Source organism: Arachis ipaensis, chromosome B6 (genome assembly GCF_059453495.1).
Source record: "Arachis ipaensis isolate K30076 ecotype BB chromosome B6, ASM5945349v1, whole genome shotgun sequence".
Classification (NCBI taxonomy): Eukaryota; Viridiplantae; Streptophyta; class Magnoliopsida; order Fabales; family Fabaceae; genus Arachis; species Arachis ipaensis.
In genome coordinates this window covers 146,182,040-146,207,933 of record NC_142441.1, presented here as the reverse complement: position 1 = coordinate 146,207,933, position 25,894 = coordinate 146,182,040, and the positions used below count along the sequence as shown (strand labels likewise).

At 31.6% G+C, this 25,894-nt stretch overlaps 2 protein-coding genes and 1 pseudogene across 2 annotated transcripts; 2 read left to right on the top strand and 1 right to left on the bottom strand.

Moving 5' to 3' along the window:
* Positions 1–4,589: 4,589 nt before the first annotated feature.
* Positions 4,590–6,166, bottom strand: LOC107605360 (uncharacterized). The gene is made up of 4 exons (XM_021105168.2): positions 6,089–6,166; positions 5,738–5,865; positions 4,838–4,979; positions 4,590–4,721 (listed from the first exon to the last, which is right to left on the bottom strand). Exons 1-4 carry the CDS (start codon positions 6,110–6,112, stop codon positions 4,590–4,592), a joined length of 426 nt encoding a protein of 141 aa, XP_020960827.2. The 5' UTR covers positions 6,113–6,166.
* Positions 6,167–9,259: 3,093 nt separating this feature from the next.
* LOC107647640 (putative wall-associated receptor kinase-like 16) lies at positions 9,260–25,585 on the top strand. Its single transcript, XM_088491143.1, has 6 exons — positions 9,260–9,322; positions 9,435–9,454; positions 10,541–10,851; positions 12,588–12,854; positions 23,889–24,050; positions 24,300–25,585. Exons 1-6 carry the CDS (start codon positions 9,260–9,262, stop codon positions 25,445–25,447), a joined length of 1,971 nt encoding a protein of 656 aa, XP_088347269.1. The 3' UTR covers positions 25,448–25,585.
* On the top strand, positions 13,097–14,408 carry LOC107647641 (wall-associated receptor kinase 1 pseudogene; annotated as a pseudogene).
* Positions 25,586–25,894: the final 309 nt, after the last annotated feature.

The window sequence follows — 25,894 nt, the reverse complement described above, 5'->3', positions numbered from 1 at the left end:
TAAAAACAGAATATTTGATTTGCAGCTATTACACGCGGTGGAGTTTTCTTGGCAATGCAAGACTGAAGTAGCTTGACAAATAGTGAAAAATGATGTATTCCCCTTAGAAATGGAAAAACGAAGAACAAGAAAAAAGTTCATGTTTGCCAATAATAAATGAAATAAGAGAAATTTGAATTGAATCCTTATTACATAGAACCACCCATGGATGCAATGAATGTTTACAATTCCGAATATATATATATCCTCCTATCAGGAGCATTTCACTCAAACTCTCTCAAACTGCATCTCACTCAAACTCTCTCTCGCTCACAACTCTCTCTTGCTCACACCTTTTGTATACTTTTTCTCTGTTCTCACTTTCTCTCACGGAATGGACATGTTATTTTTTACTGTTATATTAGTTCTAGTACAAGCAGTAGTAGCTAGTAATCAAATATCTCTTAGTGGATGCCAAAGTGAGTGTTATGATATTCAAATTCCATATCCATTTGGCATAGGAAATTCATCTACTAGTGCTACCTATTTCTTTGAAGAATCCTTTGAACTTACTTGCAACAGTACTATTTCCAGTTTAATATGGGATAATAAGCCAGTCATAGCCATAAGCGTCTCCTAAGGTCAAGTAGATATATTGATTTCTGCCATCTAAGTTTGTTATGATAGTCGCCTTGGTAATCCCGTTAGTCCTACCCCTCCCTTCGGAATCACAAATAGTCTTTCTTTCATCATTTCAAACAAAGACAACAAGTACATAGTTGTTGGCTGCAGTATTTTCGGCTATCTTACTATCTACAGCAACACCAGCGGTTCTATAGTGGGGTGCGTAACACAATGTCATAATAACATGAGTATGGATGAGGGACATTGTTCCGGCAACGGGTGCTGTAATGTGGATATTCCTACCGGAATAACAACGGCCACAATTCAAGTAGCAACCTATCTCTACTGTAGCTATTCTTTTGTCGTCAAGAATGGTTACTACTCGTTTTCGAAGGACCACTTGGAGAATCTACCATATCAGATGTTACATGTGGTTTTTGATTAGAGTGTTGGAAACAAGACGTGTAAAGAATCTTTGAGCAGAGGTACCAACGCTTGCAAGGGAAATAGTACTTGTGTGGAGACAGAGAGTGGATATGGTTACCGGTGTCAATGCAACCAAGGTTTTGAAAGAAATCCATACCTTCATGCTTGCACAGGTAATTAACTAATTCTATTAAACATTCATCTATTTTTATATAGTTTGTTAACTTTTCTTTGACAACTTTAATTTGTTTTCTTTGTTACTGCAAACATTAATGAATGTGATAGGCAGATTCATACATGTCTAAGTAAGGATAACTGTCTCAATTCAATTGGATCCTATTCATGCTTTTGTCCTAACGGGCAATCAGAAAAACTAAAAACTAAAACAACGGCCCAGCCCACCTCCCTAAATCCAGTTGGGGATCTGTAACATTGGCTTCTTATTCCATTAGCAGGCTCCTCCTTTCACTACCAAGGCAAACAAGATTATAGAGCTCTGCCAAGCTTGTTCCCTGCAACCATCATCTTGCCACATGTCAATACATCCTTGCATCTGTATACATAAATGTGTAGGTGGACACATCCTATGTTAATCCATGATAAACTCTGCTAACTCCTTTATCCTTACTCTAAACTCGTTCTATATGTCGCTCTCTATCCCACGTTCTATTTTCTTCTTTAACCCACCTTCTATCATTCAAGCAACGTATTTTTGGGAAAAATCCTAAAAACATAATATTTGATTTGCAGCCATTACACGGGGTAGAGTTTTCATGGCAATGCAAGACTGAAGTAGCTTTGACAACTAGTGAAAAATGATGTATTTCCCTTAGAAATGGAAAAACGAAGAACAAGAAAAAAGTTCATGTTTGCCAATAATAAATGAAATAAGAGAAATTTGAATTGAATCCTTATTACATAGAACCACGCATGGATGCAATGAACTTTTACAATTTCGAATATATATAAACTCCTATCAGGAGCATTTCGCTCAAACTCTCTCAAACTGCATTTCACTCAAACTCTCTCTCGCTCACAACTCTCTCTTGCTCACACCTTTTGTCTACTTTTTCTCTGTTCTCACTTTCTCTCACGGAATGGACATGTTATTTTTTATTGTTATATTAGTTCTTGTACAAGCAGTAGTAACTAGTAATCAAATATCTCTTAGTAGATTCCAAAGTGAGTGTTATGGTATTCAAATTCCATATCCATTTGGCATAGGAAATTCATTTACCGGTGCTACCTATTTCTTAGAAGAATCCTTTGAACTTACTTGCAACAGTACTATTTCCAATTTAATATGGGACAATAAGTCAGTCATAGCCATAAACGTCTCCCAAGGTCAAATAGATATATTGATTTCTGCCATCCAAGTTTGTTATGATAGTCGCCTCGGTAATCTCGTTGGTCTTACCCCTCCCTTCGGAATCACAAATAGTCTTTTTTTCATCATTTCAAACAAAGACAACAAGTACATAGTTGTTGGCTACAGTACTTTCAGCTATCTTACAATCTTCAGCAACACCAGCGGTTCTATAGTGGTGTGCGTAACACAATGTCATAATATCATGAGTATGGATGAGGGACATTGTTCCGGCAATGGGTGCTGTATGGTGGATATTCCTACCGGAATGACAACGGTCACAATTCAAGTAGCAACCTATCTCTACTGTAGCTATTCCTTTGTCGTCAAGAATGGTTACTACTCGTTTTCGAAGGACCACTTGGAGAATCTACCATATCAGATATTACCTGTGGTTTTTGATTGGAGTGTTGGAAACAAGACGTGTAAAGAATCTTTGAGCAGAGGTACCAACGCTTGCAAGGGAAATAGTACTTGTGTGGAGGCAGAGAGCGGATATGGTTACCGGTGTCAATGCAACCAAGGTTTTGAAGGAAATCCATACCTTCATGCTTGCTCAGGTAATTAACTAATTCTATTAAACATTCATCTATTTTTATATAGTTTGTTATCTTTTCTTTGACAACTTCAATTTATTTTTTCTGTTACTGCAGACATTAATGAATGTGATAGGCATATTCATATATGTCTAAGTAAGGATAACTGTCTCAATTCAATTGGATCATATTCATGCTTTTGTCCTAACGGACAATCAGGAAATGGATCCGTTATAGGAGGTTGCCATGAGAAAATTCACAGAAATATGCTTCCAAAAATTGTCATTGGTAAGCATTTCACCGGTTACATTTATTGTGCAAGCTAGAGATATTAATATAATACAAAAAAATTGTGTATACATCCAATTTTAGTTACAAGTTAGAAAGATTACGGGATCGATCAGTTGGTATCTAATTGGTAGATATTTAGTATACATGTAATATCATTGTAAGATAAGATAAAATATGATATGATAATATTAGACAACATAGTTAACTATTACATTTTGAAAAGGAAAATTATTGAAGAATTGTAATTGTATACAAAACATTACATGCAGGTGCAGTATTCATAGCTGTTTTCGTGGGAACTTGTTTGTTATACCTCAGATACCAAAAGGGAAAACTCACCAACTAAAAGAGAAGTTTTTTAAGCAAAACGGTGGTCTTATTTTGCTACATCAACTCTCTACAAGAGAAGAGTCCTCTCGTACAACTAAAATTTTTACTGCCGAACAGTTGAAGAAGGCCACCAACAACTACGATGACAACTTAGTTGTTGGCAGGAGAGGTTTTGGCACAGTATACAAAGGACTTCTAGAGAATGACAAAGATGTTGCCATCAAGAAGTCCAAAACAGTTAATCCTAAACAAGTTGAGCAATTCATCAATGAGGTTATTATTTTGTCTCAAATTAACCGTAGAAATATTGTGAAGCTTTTGGGTTGCTGTTTAGAAACAGAAGTCCCTCTTCTTGTCTATGAATTTGTAAGCAATGGCATAGTCTTCGATTTTATCCGTAATGAAAACAAGATAAATAATTTCACTTTAGAGAGTAAAGTGTGATCTCTCACCATTTATTTTATAGGTGGACTAAGAATAAATATGAGAAAGAAATCATTCAAGGGTAGAAGATCACACTTTACCCTCTAAAGTATAAATTTAAAATTTAGAAGATCCAAATTCATGTTTCAGACCCCAAAAAGATAATAAATAGAAATGGAAAACCCCTTCGATTTAACTAGCAAAAAATAAGACCATCGATTTTTTAGCTTTTTTCAACCATGGGTAACTCTGTTAAAGGTAGCGTGCATATCCATAAAAGAGAGAAAAAAAAAACTGCACAACACATAACACTGACAATGAAAAAGTATCAGGAACTACTGTTAAACTTGATGAATGAAAGTATCAAACAACAATTATGAGGATGATATTCAATATCCTTCAGCATTACTTGCACATTTTGGACTTTTCAAAGTACATATTTATCATATACATTGCTGCATTATTTAGAACCTATAGCTGTAAGGAATAAAGAATGAACATTATTATCACACTAACTAGATCACTCACCTACTTTTGCTTGTTTGGAATAACAAGCAGAGTTTAGGCCGTTGGAAAACAGTTATTTTGGTACAAATAGAATGAAAATCTTATTTTCAGATTGATGCCTCAGAGAGTAAGCTGCCACTAGATTTTTGAGATCTCCTAGGTTGCCTCTGAAAATAAGGGTGCACATCGCGAACTCCATCCAAGTACAATGGCGTTTGCATTTCTACAAGGCGCGAAACCTACCAAGCATTCCAAGAAAGAGCCAATGTTAATGATGTTCTTTCAAAAGGTTAAAAAACATAATCAGCAGTGTTCTTGCTTCCATTGAAACTAAAAGCTGGGAGGTCATACTTACAGCTCTATGAAAAGCAAATATCTCTTCTTGACCGGATAATATGGATGTGATACCAACAGGAGTACCTCCTGAGCCCACATTGCCTTCTGCTAAGACATCACGGCGAAGTTTAGCATTTTTGGTCTCTGTTTCAAGCTGGAAACTGAAACCAAGACGAGATTGTGGAGGTTCAGTTAGCAATGCAACCTTGATCACTAGAATACCACCACCAACAGAGTTGATAAGCCTTATATAAGCACTAGTTTATACACTACTGAGAAAATTCTAATAATAGGATATACATAAATCAGTAGCTATTTATCAAATTTATGTGCCTTCTATCCCAAGTTTGATAGAAACCTGAGAACTAAAAAATTCAGATTTCAGATACAGGGTATTTAGGGCCTCCAACTTTTTAACTAAATCAATAAAACATCACTTTTGGAACCTATCAGTACAAATACTGCATTTGCTAACAATAGAGATTGGTGAAATTATGACTAAAATTCCTTATTGCCTCGCCTCACATATTATGTATGCCACATTTTAGCAATTGTAACGCGGTTTGTAAATCAGTCAACATAGACTTGCAGCACACTTTCGGGATTTTGAAAACAATTTTACAGGATCATTCTAGGAAATAAATACATATGATAAATGTTTCACAATTTCTTTATATACAAGGTCCTCCCCCCCCCCCCCCAAGGACATAGCAATTCATGAAAATACCTAGATTTGGGAATTCAATGAAAAATGTTTATAATCTGAGCCATCTGTTCCCAGCTACATGGCATCAGAAGAAAATTTAAGACTACAAGCATAAGAATCAATTACCAGGTTAGAGCTCCTCTAAAGGATTCATACTTTTTAATCTGAAAGTTCTTTCTGCACAACATAAATAACAGAAATCAACAAGGTTACCTCTCCAAGTCAAAAAGTGTGCCATCCTCAGTTCCTTGAAATAATTCATCAATTGAGGAGGATGCCAAGCAACAAAGGCAGCAATGATGATTGTACAACTCGTCAATTAGGGTTATAAATCTCCTTGCCTGAAAAGTAAAATATATACAACATAATAATCAAAACAAGACAGGACTATGCAGAAACAATTGTACAAATTCAATGCAATGGCTGTTATTTAGGAATATTCTATGAAACAATGCAGATACAGAGTGAGAGAATATGAGTTTCATAACCTAAAATTTCCCTTCATAGTAAAATAAGGCAATTATCAATACAGTTGAGGTCAACTCAACCTTTCAGTAACAATACCTTGTCACGGATGCGCATACTCATCACTGGAATATCAGATATGAAAACAGTGTGATAGCTTTCAGCAACTGCAATATAGTCAGCTGCACCCAACTGAAAGCCGAGAGAGAGAGAGAGAGAGAGAGTAAGCAAGTTGTCGTATATGCACAAACACTAGAATAAAACTTGAAAGCAAGTTACATCGTAAGAATGGGGATTAAGGAACAACAACAAAGCATGATATTGTACTATTCTTACCCTTTTTCAATTTTCTAGAGTTTTTTAGTGTTTTCAAGGATTTTTCTAGGGTTTTCTATGATTTTCTAGGGTTTTCTAGGGTTTTCAAGGGCTTTCAAGGGATTTTTAGTATTTTCTAGAGTTTTTTAAGGATTTTCTTGTGTTTTTTTTGTTTCCTAGGATATTCTAGTATTTTCTAGGATTTTTTAAGATTTTTTAAAGTTTTCTTAGATTTTCTAGGATTTTCTAGGATTTTTCTAGGACTTTCTAGGGTTTTCTAGTGTTTTCTAGGGTTTTTTGGTATTTTCTAGGGTTTTCTATGATTTTTTGGTATTTTCTAGGGTTTTCTAGGATTTTTTAGTGTTTTCTAGGGTTTTTTAAGGGTTTCTAGGATTTTCTAGGTATTTTCTAGTATTTTTCTAGAATTTTCTAGGATTTTCTAGTATTTTCTATGGTTTTTTGGTGTGTTCTAAAATTTTTTTAGTGTTTTCTAGGTTTTTCTAATATTTTTATAGGGTTTTCTATGTTTTATAGGATTTTCTAAGGTTTTTTAGGGTTTCCAAGAGTTTTCTAGAGTTTTCGAGAATTTTTTAAGATTTTCTTGGGTTTTTTTTGTTTTCTAAGGTTTTCTAGGATTCTCTAAGATTTTTTAGAGTTTTTAAGGTTTTTTTTGGATTTTCTACGATTTTCTAGGTTTTTTCTAGGACTTTCTAGGGTTTTCTAGTATTTTCTAGGATTTTTTGGTGTTTACTAGGTTTTTCTAGGATTTTTTAGTGTTTTCTAGGGTTTTTTAAGGTTTTCTAGGGTTTTCTAAGATTTTTTTGTGTTTTCTAGGATTTTTTAGGATTTTTCTAGGGTTTTTTTAGTGTTTTCTAGGGTTTTTCTAGGATTTTCTAGGGTTTTCTATGTTTTTATCAGGTAAAATTTATTTTCATTTTATTTATTTAAGAAAATTACCCAAAAAAAATAAATCAAGACAATTTTTTCTTTGGTGAAAAAAGAGACAAATAGTGGTGATGATTATTAAGGAAAAAAAATAAATCACCGATTTGAAGGACCACTTGGAGAATCTACCATATCAGATGTTACCTGTGGTTTTTGATTGGAGTGTTGAAAACAAGACGTGTAAAGAATCTTTGAGCAGAGGTACCAACGCTTGCAAGGGAAAAAGTACTTGAGTGGAGGAAGAGAGCGAATATGGTTACCGGTGTCAATGCAACCAAGGTTTTAAAGAAAATCCATACCTTCATGCTTGCACAGGTAATTAACTAATTCTATTAAACATTCATCTATTTTTATATAGTTTGTTAACTTTTCTTTGACAACTTCAATTTGTTTTCTCTGTTACTGCAGACATTAATGAATGTGATAGGCAGATTCATACATGTCTAAGTAAGGATAACTGTCTCAATTCAATTGAATCATATTCATGCTTTTGTCCTAACGGGCAATCAGGAAAACAAAAAACTAAAACAACGGCCCAGCCCACCTCCCTAAATCCAGTTGGGGATCTGTAACATTGGCTTCTTATTCCATTAGCAGGCTCCCCCTTCCACTACCAAGGCAAACAAGATTATAGAGCTCTGTCAAGCTTGTTTCCTGCAACCATCATCTTGCCACATGTCAATACATCCTTGCATCTGTATACATAAACGTGTAGGTGGACACATCCTATGTTAATCCATGATAAACTCTGCTAATTCCTTTATCCTTACTCTAAACTCGTTCTATCTGTCGCTCTCTATCCCACGTTATATTTTCTTCTTTAACCCACCTTCTATCATTCAAGCAACGTATTTTTGGGGAAAATCCTAAAAACAGAATAGTTGATTTGCAGCCATTACACGCGGTAGAGTTTTCTTGGCAAAGCAAGACTGAAGTAGCTTTGATAAATAGTGAAAATGATGTATTCCCCTTAGAAATGAAAAAACGAAGAACAAGAAAAAAGTTCATGTTTGCCAATAATAAATGAAATAAGAGAAATTTGAATTGAATCCTTATTACATAGAACTACCCATGGATGCAATGAATGTTTATAATTCCGAATATATATATATATATATACTCATATCAGGAGCATTTCACTTAAGCTCTCTTAAACTGCATTTCACTCAAACTTTCTCTCGCTCACAACTCTCTCTTTCTCACACCTTTTGTCTACTTTTTCTCTGTTCTCACTTTCTCTCACGGAATGGACATGTTATTCTTTACTGTTATATTAGTTCTTGTACAAGCAGTAGTAGCTAGTAATCAAATATCTCTTAGTAGATGCCAAAGTAAGTGTTATGGTATTCAAATTCCATATCCATTTGGCATAGGAAATTCATCTACCGGTGCTACCTATTTCTTAGAAGAATCCTTTGGACTTACTTGCAACAGCGCTATTTCCAATTTAATATGGGACAATAAGCCAGTCATAGCCATAAACGTCTCCCAAGGTCAAGTAGATATATTGATTTTTGCCATCTAAGTTTGTTATGATAGTCGCCTTGATAATCCCGTTAGTCTTACCCCTCCCTTCGGAATCACAAATAGTCTTTCTTTCATCATTTCAAACAAAGACAACAAGTACATAGTTGTTGGCTGCAGTACTTTCGGCTATCTTACTATCTACAGCAACACCAGCGGTTCTATAGTGGAGTGTGTAACACAATGTCATAATAACATGAGTATGGATGAGGGACATTGTTTCGGCAACGGGTGCTGTAAGGTGGATATTCCTACCGGAAAAACAACGGCCACAATTCAAGTAGCAACCTATCTCTACTGTAGCTATTCTTTTGTCGTCAAGAATGGTTACTACTCGTTTTTGAAGGACCACTTGGAGAATCTACCATATCAGATGTTACCTGTGGTTTTTGATTGGAGTGTTGGAAACAAGACGTATAAAGAATCTGAGCAGAGGTACCAACGCTTGCAAGGGAAATAGTACTTGTGTGGAGGAAGAGAGCGGATATGGTTACTGGTGTCAACGCAACCAAGGTTTTGAAGGAAATCCATACCTTCATGCTTGCACAGGTAATTAACTAATTCTATTAAACATTCATCTATTTTTATATAGTTTGTTATCTTTTGTTTGACAACTTCAATTTGTTTTCTCTGTTACTGCAGACATTAATGAATGTGATAGGCAGATTCATACATGTCTAAGTAAGGATAACTGTCTCAATTCAATTGGATCCTATTCATGCTTTTGTCCTAACGGGCAATCAGGAAAACAAAAAACTAAAACAACCGCCCAACTCACCTACCTAAATCCAGTTAGTAATCTGTAACATTGGCTTCTTATTCCATTAGTAGGCTCCCCCTTCCACTACCAAGGCAAACAAGATTATAGAGCTCTGTCAAGCTTGTTCCCTACAACCATCATCTTGCCACATGTCAATACATCCTTGCATCTGTATACATAAACGTGTAGGTGGACACATCCTATGTTAATCCATGATAAACTCTGCTAACTCCTTTATCCTTACTCTAAACTCGTTCTATCTGTCGCTCTCTATCCCACGTTCTATTTTCTTCTTTAACCCACCTTCTATCATTCAAGCAATGTATTTTTGGAAAAAATCCTAAAAACAGAATATTTGATTTGCAGCCATTACACGCGATAGAGTTTTCTTGGTAATGCAAGACTGAAGTAGCTTGACAAATAGTAAAAAATGACGTATTCCCCTTAGAAATGGAAAAACGAAGAACAAGAAAAAAGTTCATGTTTTCCAATAATAAATAAAATAAGAGAAATTTGAATTGAATCCTTATTACATAGAACCACCCATGGATGTAATGAATGTTTGCAATTCTGAATATATATATATACTCCTATCAGGAGCATTTCACTCAAACTCTCTCAAACTTTATCTCACTCAAACTCTCTCTCGCTCACAATTCTCTCTTGCTCACACCTTTTATCTACTTTTTCTCTGTTCTCACTTTCTTTTATGGAATGGACATGTTATTTTTTACTGTTATATTAGTTCTAGTACAAGCAGTAGTAGCTAGTAATCAAATATTTCTTAGTGGATGCCAAAGTGAGTGTTATGGTATTCAAATTCCATATCCATTTGGCATAGAAAATTCATCTACCGGTGTTACCTATTTCTTTGAAGAATCCTTTGAACTTACTTGCAACAGTACTATTTCCAGTTTAATATGGGACAATAAGCCGGTCATAGCCATAAACGTCTCCCAAGGTCAAGTAGATATATTGATTTCCGCCATCTAAGTTTGTTATGATAGTCGCCTTGGTAATCCCGTTAGTCCTACCCCTCCCTTCGGAATCACAAATAGTCTTTCTTTCATCATATCAAACAAAGACAACAAGTACATAGTTGTTGGCTGCAGTATTTTTGGCTATCTTACTATCTACAGCAACACCAGCGATTTTATAGTGGGGTGCGTAACACAATGTCATAATAACATGAGTATGGATGAGGGACATTGTTCCGGCAACGGGTGCTGTAAGGTGGATATTCCTACCGGAATAACAACGACCACAATTCAAGTAGCAACCTATCTCTACTGTAGCTATTCCTTTGTCATCAAGAATGGTTACTACTCGTTTTCGAAGGACCACTTGGAGAATCTACCATATTAGATGTTACCTGTGGTTTTTTATTGGAGTGTTGGAAACAAGACGTGTAAAGAATCTTTGAGCAGAGGTACCAACGCTTGCAAGGGAAATAGTACTTGTGTGGAGACAGAGAGTGGATATGGTTACCGGTGTCAATGCAACCAAGGTTTTGAAGGAAATCCATACCTTCATGCTTGCACAGGTAATTAACTAATTCTATTAAACATTCATCTATTTTTATATAGTTTGTTAACTTTTCTTTGACAACTTCAATTTGTTTTCTCTGTTACTGCAGACATTAATGAATGTGATAGGCAGATTCATACATGTCTAAGTAAGGATAACTGGCTCAATTCAATTGGATTCTATTCATGCTTTTGTCCTAACGGGCAATCAGGAAAACAAAAAACTAAAACAACGGCCCAGCCCACCTCCCTAAATCCAGCTGGGAATCTGTAACATTGGCTTCTTATTCCATTAGTAGGCTCCTCCTTCCACTACCAAGGCAAACAAGATTATAGAGTTCTATCAAGCTTGTTCCCTGCAATCATCATCTTGCCACATGTCAATACATTCTTGCATCTGTATACATAAATGTGTAGGTGGACACATCCTATGTTAATCCATGATAAACTCTGCTAACTCCTTTATCCTTACTCTAAACTCGTTCTATCTGTCGCTCTCTATCCCACGTTCTATTTTCTTTTTTAACCCACCTTCTATCATTCAAGCAACGTATTTTTGGAAAAAATCCTAAAAACAGAATATTTGATTTGCAGCCATTACACGGGGTAGAGTTTTCATGGCAATGCAAGACTGAAATAGTTTTGACAACTAGTGAAAAATGATATATTCCCCTTAGAAATGGAAAAACGAAGAACAAGAAAAAAGTTCATGTTTGCCAATAATAAATGAAATAAGAGAAATTTGAATTGAATCCTTATTACATAGAACCACCCATGGATGCAATGAATGTTTACAATTCCGAATATATATATACTCCTTCAGGAGCATTTCGCTCAAACTCTCTCAAACTGCATTTCGCTCAAACTCTCTCAAACTACATTTCACTCAAACTCTCTCTCGCTCACAACTCTCTCTTGCTCACACCTTTTGTCTACTTTTTCTCTGTTCTCACTTTCTCTCACGGAATGGACATGTTATTTTTTTCTGTTATATTAGTTCTTGTACAAGCAGTAGTAGCTAGTAATCAAATATCTCTTAGTAGATTCCAAAGTGAGTGTTATGGTATTCAAATTCCATATCCATTTGGCATAGAAAATTCATCTACCGGTGCTACCTATTTCTTAGAAGAATCCTTTGAACTTACTTGCAACAGTACTATTTCCAATTTAATATGGGACAATAAGTCAGTCATAGCCATAAACGTCTCCCAAGGTCAAATAGATATATTGATTTCTGCCATCCAAATTTGTTATGATAGTCGCCTCGGTAATCCCGTTGGTCTTACCCCTCCCTTCGGAATCACAAATAGTCTTTTTTTCATCATTTCAAACAAAGACATCAAGTACATAGTTGTTGGCTACAGTACTTTCAGCTATCTTACTATCTACAGCAACACCAGCGGTTCTATAGTGGTGTGCGTAACTCAATGTCATAATATCATGAGTATGGATGAGGGACATTGTTCCGGCAATGGGTGCTGTATGGTGGATATTCCTACCGGAATGACAATGGTCACAATTCAAGTAGCAACCTATCTCTACTGTAGCTATTCCTTTGTCGTCAAGAATGGTTACTACTCGTTTTCGAAGGACCACTTGGAGAATCTACCATATCAGATATTACCTGTGGTTTTTGATTGGAGTGTTGGAAACAAGACGTGTAAAGAATCTTTGAGCAGAGGTACCAACGCTTGCAAGGGAAATAGTACTTGTGTGGAGGCAGAGAGCGGATATGGTTACCGGTGTCAATGCAACCAAGGTTTTGAAGGAAATCCATACCTTCATGCTTGCACAGGTAATTAACTAATTCTATTAAACATTCATCTATTTTTATATAGTTTGTTATCTTTTCTTTGACAACTTCAATTTATTTTTTCTGTTACTGCAGACATTAATGAATGTGATAGGCATATTCATATATGTCTAAGTAGGGATAACTGTCTCAATTCAATTGGATCATATTCATGCTTTTGTCCTAACGGACAATTAGGAAATGGATCAGTTATAGGAGGTTGCCATGAGAAAATTCACAGAAATATGCTTCCAAAAATTGTCACTGGTAAGCATTTTCACCGGTTACATTTATTGTGCAAGCTAGAGATATTAATATAATACAAAAAAATTGTGTATACATCCAATTTTAGTTACAAGTTAGAAAGATTACGGGATCGATCAGTTGGTATCTAATTGGTAGATATTTAGTATACATGTAATATCATTGTAAGATAAGATAAAATATGATATGATAATATAAGACAACGTAGTTAATTATTACATATTGAAAAGGAAAATTATTGAAGAATTGTAATTGTATACAAAACATTACATGCAGGTGCAAGATTCATAGCTGTTTTCGTGGGAACTTGTTTGTTATACCTCAGATACCAAAAGAGAAAACTCACCAAACTAAAAGAAGTTTTTTAAGCAAAACGGTGGTCTTATTTTGCTACATCAACTCTCTACAAGAGAAGAGTCCTCTCGTACAACTAAAATTTTTACTGCCGAACAGTTGAAGAAGGCCACCAACAACTACGATGACAACTTAGTTGTTGGCAGGGGAGGTTTTGGCACAGTATACAAAGAACTTCTAGAGAATGACAAAGATGTTGCCATCAAGAAGTCCAAAACAGTTAATCCTAAACAAGTTGAGCAATTCATCAATGAGGTTATTATTTTGTCTCAAATTAACCGTAGAAATATTGTGAAGCTTTTGGGTTGCTGTTTAGAAACAGAAGTCCCTCTTCTTGTCTATGAATTTGTAAGCAATGGCATAGTCTTCGATTTTATCCGTAATGAAAACAAGAGAAATAATTTCAATTGGAAAAATCGTCTCAAAGTTGCAGCAGAGGCAGCCGGAGCTTTATCGTATCTTCACTCAGCTGCTTCCATACCAATTGTCCACAGAGATGTTAAGAGTGCCAACATTTTCTTAGATGCCAAAGTCTCTGACTTTGGAACTTCAAGATTCATTCCACTGGATCAAGTTGCATTGGCTACAATGGTGCAAGGAACTTTTGGTTATTTGGATCCAGAATTCATGCAAACCAGCCAACTCACTGAGAAAAACGATGTGTATAGCTTTGGCGTTGTGCTGGCAGAGCTTCTTACAGGACAGAAAGCTCTTTCATTTGAGAGGCCGGAAGGGAAGGAAAATCTTGCTATCTACTTTCCTTGCCTGAAGGAGAATCGCTTGTTTGAAGCTCTTCAAGTTGGAATCTTGAATGAAGATAACAAGCAGCAGATTGTGGAAGTTGCTAATGTTACTGCAAAGTGTTTGAAACTCAAAGGGGAAGAGAGACCATACATGAAGGAAGTGGCAGGGGAATTGGAAGGAATAATAATGCATTAAAGTTTGACTAATATACTAAATTATTTTATTAAAAGTATTTCATATTACTCTATAAAACTATTATAAATTTAGCATCTTCAACCCACTCCTGCATAGTGCATTATTTAATGGGGTAAGTACGATTTTGGTCCCTAAAGTTTAGTGCCAGAATCGAATTCGTCCCTCTTCTAATTTTGGATTTATAATCGTCCTTAACGTTTTTTTTCGTATTAAAATCGTCTTTTTTTTTTTGGACAAAAATACCCTCACCATTACCAACACAATTACCTCCTCCACCAACACCAACACCACCGCCACAACCTCCACCAACAGCACCACCAACACCACCACCACCAGTACCACGACCACCACCAACACCACCACCAACGCCGCCGCCATCCCCCTCCCCCTTCCCCTTCCCCTTCCCCTTCTCCTTCCCCCCACCCGCCCCGACGTCCCCTCCCCTTCCCCCCACCCCCACCCCCACCCCCACCCCCACCCCGACGTCCCCTCCCCGCCGCCCGTTCCCCCCACCCGCCCACCCCCACCACGCGTCCCCTCCGCCTCCCCTTCCCCCCACCCCGCGTCCCCTCCCCCTCCCCGTCTCCCCTTCCCCCCACCCCCACCCCCATCCCGCGCGTCTTCCCTTCCCCCCACCCCCACCCCCACCCCCTCCCCCTCCCCCTCCCCCTCCACCTCCACACAGAGAAGCAGAAACAGAAAATCAACAAATTTAACAAAGAAAATCAACAGAAAATCCACACAGAAAGCAACAAATCAACAAAGAAGCAGATGGTGGTTCCTCAGAAATTCAAAGCACAAAGAAGCAGATGCAGAAGGCAGAGACAGCGGCGGACGGTGGTTCTTCATGTGGCGGCGGCGAGGAGAGTAGAAGAAGAAGAAGAAGAAGAAGAAGAAGAAGGTGGTGGTGCAGTGCCAGAGGGCGACAAGGCGGCGGCGGGACGGCGAGACTGCAGCGACGACGGAGGCTCCCGGGCGCCGTCCCCCTCCCCTCTTCCCTTCCCCTCCCCTCTCCTCCCCCTTCGTATACCCTTTTCTTCTCCCACCCCCAACGCATTTTTACGCGTTTTCTTTTTTTTTTAATTTTATAATTTTTATTATTAAAATAGGAATAGGGGTAGTTTAGGAATAAAATAAAAAATTTTATTAAAAAAGACGATTTTAATACAGAAAAAAACATTAAGGACGATTTTAAATCCAAAATTACAAAAGGGACGAATTCGATTCTGGCACTAAACTTTAGGGACCAAAATCGTACTTACCCCTAATTCACGTGTAAAACACTTATAATTTAGCACCTTATTATTTTAAATTATCTTAAATTTAACCCTAGACAATCTTAATATACCAAAATTAACAAATTAATTTTTATTGTTTTTAAATAATAGACATCATATTTAAAAAATAAAACGATAATAAATCCTTTATATATTTTAAAAAAATAATAACTTGTTTTCTAATTTTATTTTTTTAATAAAAAATAAATAATGCATTAAAGTTTGACTAATATACTAAATTATTTTATTAATAGTATTTTCACATTATTAGCAATGTCCACATATACATCACCATTTTCATTTTGACCTTACAAGTTACAATGCATATTCCTTGGTTGTTTTGACCATAACATTCAAAGACACCAAGCAAATTATATTGCGAAGAAGTTTCATCAATTAAATTTACAATTTATCCACTCCATCACAAGATCCAAGATATGATAATACAAGTTTCTTGAATTCTCATTGCTTTTGTTGTTGGCCAATGATCACTAAGAGGCGTTCATAGTTAACATTCTCTCAGAGACAAGAGCGACATCATAAGTTCATAACACACCATTTTTCTTTTAATTTATTTTTCTTGAATATTTAAAAACGAAAAAGATTGTCTAACATCAAAGTTATAGATAATTCTTTTACCTTCTTAGAAAATCTTAAATTCATCTCATAAAAAAAATATATTTTTTTTAAGATACAGCAATACCACGAAGTCTTTGCAAATTAAGCACCAACATGAAACTTGAATAACTAGTTAATTACTTACTGTTGTAATGTACCAATTGGAAGTTGAATAATTAGTTAATTACTTTTATTAAACTAACAATAGCAAATTTATTTATTTCATATTTCAAATAATATTTTATTAAGCTTGCTAATTGCGAGTTCATTATTTTATATTGAAAAGTTGGAATTTGAGTGAAACTGTAGATAGAAATTTTAGTGTTTGTTTATACGTCATTAAATCGATAAAACAAGAAGATTTTTTTTGCAAGTGTGTTTGATAAATTTCTAATAGTAAAAGTAAAAGTAAAAATACTAGTAAAATAAAAAAAAAAACATCTTTGTTGAGAAGTTACAATTTATATCTTTTTTTAAAAGATCTTTTTTCTTAAAAAAAATATATTTTTTATATAATAAATGAAAAAAGTACTTTTATCTTATTTTATCCAAATATAATTAATATATAAAAAGATATTTTTATATGAGATATCTGAACATAAAATCACTTTTATTTTTATAAAACATCTTTTAAAAAATATCATTTAAAAAAAAATCTTTTTAAAAAATGACGTCAAAACAAACCCTTAGTATATTCCATCTTAACATAATTTTCATTTAAAATTCATTTCTGGTATAATGTCACTGTCATTTTGATATAAAGATAAATTACTTTTATATTGTTTAAACCCACCCAACAATAGAATATAAAATAAAAAATATTTACAAAAATATATTTATACATGTTTTACGTATATATATTTTTATCTTTTATGATATCCACAATTCACATATTAAAAATTAATTTATTACATATTTGATATATTTCAAAAAAGACATTTTATCGAACATAGAGGGTCAAGGATATTCACTACATGATGTAGTTTATTTTTTTTTTTTTACAATATACCGTAATTTTTTTTTTTGGTGACTACAATATACCGTAATTATTATTGAGTTATAGTAACTACATAAATCTATATAAATTCAGATTCAATCTTTTGCTAGGAAAACAATTATTTTAAGCAACAATAGTTAGCTAATAAAGTAATAATGTATAGCAAATGTGAGAGGGGAGGGGAGGGGGGGGGATTAGAAATGAAAAACAAATATTGACCGAGTATTATTGGCTTAAAAAAAACTCTCAATCTTGTTTCAAAATTCATATTCGAATTATTTACAAGAAAATAAAAAATGCATGGCAAAATACATGTCACATGAATGATTACCTACCTTATCATTATATTCACATGTTGATTTTTATTTTTAAAATATAAATATATAACGAGACCATTCTTGCAATTCTATATTTTACTGCTAGATCTATGTAAACACTATTTAAAGAATTACATTGATACTACTCAAATAGTTGAACGAGTTAAAAACACATTTAATTTTAGATAAGATTAATATAAAGTTTATAATTTTGTTGTTTCTTAGCTTATAATACTTATAGTTGTTAGTTATGTTTTAAGATATATAATAATATTCATAACTAAAATTTTATAAATTAATTAAATATTATACATTTGATTTTATTATATTATCAAAGTAAAATCTTTATAAAAAAAATTAATTATTTGTTATTACATTAGTAACAATATTTTGATACTTACGCAGTCTTAAATATGCCTTATAAACTTCATATAAATAAATATCAGGATAATCTATCATCTATTAATAATGAATTAAAGTTTGACTAATATACTAAATTATTTTATTAAAAGTATTTCAATATTACTTTGTAAAATTATTATAAATTTAGGATATTGAACCCATTATGGCGTAGTGCATTATTTAATTAACATGTGTAAAAGTAAAACACCTCTAATTTAACACCAATCATTATTGCAAAGTATATTATTGTAGTAAGAAATCTTACGGCAGTAGAAGGAACAAGCTGGTCAAACCTATGTAGATACGGTGTTTAGTATGTGATGAATGAAGATTAACCTGCACCTGTTCATACAAATTATGTTGTTTCGCTTAGAGAGTTTACGTTCTTCTTGAGACTCACCGTATTGCTAGGTAGAAGTTCTTCATGTTCTTGAACATGGAGGCCTAATTCTTGCCACATGTCAATACATTTTTGCATTAGCTATGTCTATAGTGGGCCTATTCTATGTTAATCTATGATAAATTCTGCTAATTTTTTTATCCTTACTCTAAGCTTGTTTTATCTGTCGCTCTCTATTTCACGTTCTATTTTCTTCTTTAACCCACCTTCTATCATTTAAAGCAATTTATTTTTGGCAATGCAAGACTGAAGTAGTTTTGACAAATAATAAAAAATAATATATTCCTTGAATCTGTAATTAAATCAGAGTAAAATAGTCTTACTTTTTACTTGAACAGAAAATTATTCCCTTTGGAAATGAAAAAACGAAGAACAAGAAAAAAGTTCATGTTTGACCTTATGATATATCAAGTCTTTTTTTAGTCGGTGTTTTTGTTTGCAAGAAGAGAAGGTTAGTTGCAAGGCATGTGAATTTTGGGTTGCTAACTAAGTGATTAATCACTTGAAATTATAGGTGTATAAATGTTTTATAAAATCTAATTTAGATATTTGAATGAAGATTAATTCCAAAAAAATTATGTAATATATTAAATCGAATTGATTCCATACATAATTAGTGTAATTTAATTTCATAAATATTATATAATATTTATATTATAATAAATTATTTTAAAACAAAAATAATATCATATAATATTAAAAATATTAATTAAATTATAAAAATATATTTTATTGTTGATTTTAATGTAAAATATATATTTTAAATATATATTCGAAAGATAACTTAAATTTGATTTAAAAATTATATGAAAGAAAAATAATATATCCAAATATAAAACAATACACTGTGAATGTGAATAAGATTTTAGATTGAGTCGATGTTAAACACTTTTTTAGGTCGATCAAAAAATTGTATAAAAAACATGAGTAAATAATTATTTTTATAGCTAACAAAATTGATTTTGATAAAACAGACCTTAATTTTTGTTGACAAAATAAATTTTTAAATATCAACCCCATTTAACAAATAGTATGGGCTATTTTGTCAAAATTAAATATTTTTAATGCTAAAATGACTATATACTTAAAAAAAATGTATACGTTAGGCCATATTTTAATTTTTTATTTTTAAATCGATCCAGTCCGTCAATGAAAATATTGAGAAGAATCCAATCTGAACGGAAGGGTTTTATGGTAAAACCTCAAAGTCTTCCTGACGAGTTTTATTTTGGGTTTTTTATTTAAATAAATTATTTGCTCTCCTATTTTACGTGAATCCCCTAAATGGTTTTCTTGAACGTGAATCCCCTAAACCATATAATATATAAATCGTCCTAGGTTGGTGTGTTTTAGTTAATATATAAAACATTGTACCCTGGGACGATTTATGCATGAATTGTATAGGTGAATAAAGCATAAATCGTCCCACTCTAGTGTGTTTTAGAAGTCGTACATAAATCGTCTTAGGCTAGTATGAGTTATGTGTTTTCACCTAAAACATCCTATTCTGGCACGATTTACGTGCTTCTTCCTAATCCTCTACCCCTAACACGATTTACGTGCAAATTCCAAACCCACAAGTCCTAGGACGATTTTTATTTGTATTTAACAATGATTTTTTTTAATTTAAAAATTAATTTCTAATCAACATTTAACACTTGATTATTAGTAAAAATTATATATTAATTTTATAAAAAATATAAAATAATATATATCATTTTTAAAAATTAATCATTTAATCTTTGATTTTTCATAAAAAATAATTAATTAATACAAATAATATTTTAAAAACTTAAATTTTGGAAACAAAATAAAATTATTTTAAATATTTTAACATTTTAAAATAATTTTTTTTAGTTACAAAAATTCTTATATTTTGTAACAAACAAATAACTTGTTACAAACAATATTGAATTTTGTGACAAATTAATTTTTTTATTACAAAATAATTGGAGTTTTTAAAACAAATGAATATTTTGTTACAAAATATTTTGAACGTTTGCAACAACACACCGATTCGTTACAAAAGCCAAAATAATTTGTAACAAAAAAAATCAAATTATTACAAAATATCAAAACGTTTTGTAACAAATTGTATTGTTGTTACAAAATATTATTATTATGTAACAATCACTAATTTTTATTACAAAAATTAATTTTTTGTAATAATTTTAAATTTGTTACAAATATTTCATTTTCTTATAGTATATGTATAATCAAGCCCATAATGTGATTTACATAAATATTTGTGTAGTAGAATATTCTAGAACAAATAAATAAGTCAACACAATATAAATTTGATGAATAAATATATGAAAATTAACTTTAATTAATATTAGTTTATTTTTATTGTAAATTAATTTTTTTTAATTTAAAATTTAAAACTTAAAACTTAAAATTTAAAATTTAAAATAAAAATAAATTAAAAAAATTATAACTTAAAAAATTAACTTCTTAATTGAACTCAAATTTGATATAGTAGTAAATATGGTGTGATTGCATAAAAAAATGGTTGTCATATATTAAAGAAACACATGTCTTTTTACTCTAGATGAGTTAGAATTCGAATTACACATAAAAGTTTTCACATAAATCGTCCTAGGGGCTTGTGGGTTTGGGATTTGCACGTAAATCGTGTTAGGGGGTAGAAAATTAGGAAGAAGCACGTAAATCGTACCAGGGTAGAGTGTTTTAGGTTAAAATGCATAAATCATCCTAGACTAGGACGATTTACGTGTTATTCATAACACACAGTGGGCTGGGACGATTTATGCCTTATTCCCCTATGCAATTTATGCATAAATCGTCCCAGGGTACAATAATTTATATATTCATTAAAACACACAACTCTAGGACGATTTATATATTATATGGTTTAGGGAATTCACGTTCAAAAAAAACATTTAAGGGAATCAGATAATTTAGGAGCCCAAAAATTTTATTTAAATAAAAAACCCTTTTATTTTGGTAACTAAAAAAAATTAATCAAATTTTTGCATAATTAAATAATCGTATATAAGAATAGCAGAACGAGTGAAACCATAATTAAAAGCGGACGATTAAAATTTAAAATTTTTGAAAAAAAAAATGTCAAATTTGCACGGTCAAATCATATATTTCGGTAGAGGAGGACAGACTAACCTATAAAACTATTCTTTTTTTAATAAAAGAGTTATTAGTGATATAAAAATTAATAATTATATAATTTTTAAATATATTATTTTTATTTTTATTTTTTTTTGTTATCCCATAGTATTTTTAAGTTTGTCAAGGATTAATCCATGCAAATTTAAATTTTATTGCAAATGAATTGCTGCATAAATAATAAGACATGTTTTAAATTTTGCTGATAACGTGTTATAAAATAACTAAATAAATAAATAAATAAGAGGTAACAAATATAAAATAAAAAATATAAAAAAAGAGAAAGAAGTATTGTAACATAAAAAAAGAGAATTATTTATTATTTTTGTGTGTATTCAAAGTCTCAATCCATACTCCTATTTATATATGTATAAGACTTTATTTTTTCAAATTATATTAAATACAATCATCTTTAAAAATAGATATCCATGTAAAATATGAGAAAATATTCTTATCACAACAAATGACAAATTTTTGATGGAGCAAGGACCCTACTTGAAGGGCATGGAGAGGGTAGCAGATGATTATTCTTACTATTAATTAATGTTGTTGACGAATGAAGGAGGATATTGTTTTCTTTAGTTGTGACATTATTGTCAGTCAAGTTAGATTTCAATGCTTCATTTATTGCCGATCTACTTTGCTTCAACAATATAGTAGAATTTTTTTTTTTTGGATAAAAAGTAAAAACAGTATAGTAGATTTAACCAGTTGTCCTATGTAAAAGAAAATCAAACTTATAATATTTTTGTTTATATATATATATATATATATGAGTAATTTTATATTTTTTATGAATTAATAGTCAAATTCGTCCCTAAAAAATTATTCGTTCTTCAAATTAGTCATCAAAAGATTTTTTTAGTCATATTAGTTCTTAAAAGATAAAACATAAGTCAAATTGGTCCTTTCGTTAGTTAGATGATAATGGTTGATGACGTGTCACGTTAAGTGTTATGTGGCATGATAGCGTGACAAGTTAATGTCACGTGTCACAATATGATTGGTTAACGTGTCAGATCAGTAACACCTAGCATACCACGTGTCACTTGACGTGTAAAAAAATTATTTTAAATTAAAATAGTCCCTGAAAGTTTATATGTAAGTTATTTTCATCTTTAAAATTTTAAAAAAATTGATCAAATTAGTCCTTATATAAATTTCTTTTTTTTTCTTCATAATATTAAATTTAAAATATTTTTTATAGTACTAATTTTAATATTATTCTTTAATAAATAATTTTTTTACATAAAATAATAAAAATAATTTAAATTATTATAAAATTATCTTATCATTTGTATTTTAAATTTTATATTTTTAAATTGTAATCTTTTTATAGCAAATTTTTTTATTCAAATGAATTTATGAAATTATTGTTGATTATATATTTAAAAATTTAATATTTTAAATTTTACTATATAATATAATATTTATTTTAAAATTTAAATTTTTTAAATTTTTTAAAATTATAATTTTTATTATTATTTAATATATATAGTAGAACTTAATAATTGAAAAATCGATTTGTAGAATCACTTGTTGAATTTTAATATTTTAATATATAAAATAACTACTATATTTATAGAGTAAGATATAAAAGATTAAAATATTTAAAATAACTACGGTATTTATTTAGTGAAATCCAAAATATTAGTTTAATATTTTAGATTTTACTAAATAAATATAATAGTTATTTTAAATATTCTAATATTTTATATCTCATTAAATAAATATAGTAATTATTTTAAAATATTAAAAAATTAGAATTTTAATATTTTGAAGATATAGTAGTTATTTTAATATTTTAATTTTTTATATTTCACTAAATAAATATAGTAGTTATTTTAAAATATTAAAAAACTAGAATTTTAATATTTTAAATTTTACTAAATAAATATAGTAGTTATTTTAAATATTTTAACTTTTTATATCTCACTAAATAAATACAGTAGTTATTTTAAAAAATTATAAACTTAAAATATTAAATTTTTAAATATATACTCAACAATAATTTGATAAACTCGTTTAAATAAAAAAATGTGACTATAAAAAATTACAATTTGAAAATATAGAATTTAAAAATATAAATGACAAAATAATTTTATAATAATTAATTATTTTTATTATTTTATGTAAAAAGAAATTATTTATTAAGGAATAATATTAAAATTAGTACTATCAAAAAATAATTTAAATATAATATTATGAAGAAAAAATAAAAAAAATTTATATAAGGAATAATTTGATTAATTTTTAAACATTCATCTATTTTTATTTTATTATCTTTTCTTTGACAACTTCAATTTTTTTTCTCTATTACTGCAGACATTAATGAATGTGATGTGGGAAATCATACATGTCTAACTAACAATAATTGTCTTAATACAATTGGATCCTATCGGTGCTTTTGTCCCAAGAAACAATCAGGAAATGATACCAAAGAAGACGGTTGCCACAAGAAAAATTTCCTTCCACGTATTATCATTGGTAAGAAATTTAATTACGTTTACATTTATAAATAATTAGTCAGATATTTTTATTTAAATGCGTAAAATATTTCATATTTTTATTTTATATTAATAAAATTGTAGATATCAGTTTGTATTTCAATAATAAATAGTTGTTATTCTATTCTAATGTATATATAGCATCAGAAAAGACAAGATATACTCCATTTTGTAAAAAAAAAAAATTAAAGAATTGTGTCCAACACATTACATGCAAGTGCAAGTGGAGCAGGATTCATAGCTATTTTGGTGAGGATTGATTTTCTATACTTAACGTACCAAAAGAGAAAACTCACCAAACTAAAAGAGAAATTCTTTAAGCAAAACGGTGGTCTTATTTTGCCACAACAACTCTCTACAAAAGAAGAGTCCTCTCATACTACTAAAATTTTTACTACCGAACAGTTGAAGAAGGCCACCAACAACTACGACGACAACCTAGTCGTTGGCAGGGGAGGTTTTGGCGCAGTGTACAAAGGACTTCTAGAGAATGACAAAGTTGTTGCCATCAAGAAGTCCAAAACAGTTAATCCTACACAAGTTGAGCAATTCATCAATGAGGTTATTGTTTTGTCCCAAATTAACCACAGAAATGTGGTGAAGCTTTTGGGTTACTGTTTAGAAACAGAAGTCCCTCTTCTTGTCTATGAGTTTGTAAGCAATGGCACACTCTTCGATTTTATCCATAATGAAAACAAGAGAAATAATTTCAATTGGGAAAATCGTCTGAGAGTTGCAGCAGAGGCAGCCGGAGCTTTATCATATCATCACTCAGCTGCTTCCATACCAATTGTCCACGGAGATGTTAAGAGTGTCAACATTCTCTTAGACGAAGATTTCACTGCCAAAGTCTCTGACTTTGGAACTTCTAGATTCATTCCACGGGATCAAGTTGCATTGGCTACAATGGTCCAAGGAACTTTTGGTTATTTGGATCCAGAATACATGCAAACCAGCCAACTCACCGAGAAAAGCGATGTGTATAGCTTTGGCGTTGTGCTGGCAGAGCTTCTTACAGGACAGAAAGCTCTTTCATTTGAGAGGCCGGAAGGGAAGGAAAATCTTGCTATCTACTTTCTATCTTGCCTGAAGGAGAATCGCTTGTTTGAAGCTCTTCAAGTTGGAATCTTGAATGAAGATAACAAGCAGCAGATTGTGGAAGTTGCTGATGTTACTGCAAAGTGTTTGAGACTCAAAGGGGAAGAGAGACCATACATGAAGGAAGTGGCAGTGAAATTGGAAGGAATAAGGGAAATGTCACAGCAACAATGGGTCAATAATGCGGACAACAATTTTGAAGAGACCCAATCTCCAAAAAGACATGATAGTATTACCAATGATGAAGAAGTCTTATTGTCTTTATCATATGAAAGGTGATAGGTGAAAATGTTATTTATATTAATTATTTTTAAGTTTGTTATTAGGATGACAAAAAAATAGGTTAAAAAAAAAGTTATAATTGTAAAAAAGTTAGAATATTATAAACGGTGAAATGTGTAAAAAAAAAATTATAGTTAGAACAATAAATATTACAAATTATAATATTCATTGAATATTTGAATATATTTTTTTAGAAAAAAATTCAATTAAAAAACTTAAAAGCGTTCCACGTTGTGATCCTCCATGTTGTGTAATTGTCTTCATGAAGTTTATCTTGGATTGGGACGAAAGCGTTCTTGGATGCAGGTGTTGAATTTGATAGACGAAGTGCCATGATTATTGCTGCAAAACAGAAGGTTGATTTGGAGAAATAAAAACAAGAAAAATTGAGCATGATCTTGATCAAGTTATGGCTCTGGATACCATATTGGAGTTTTGGAGATG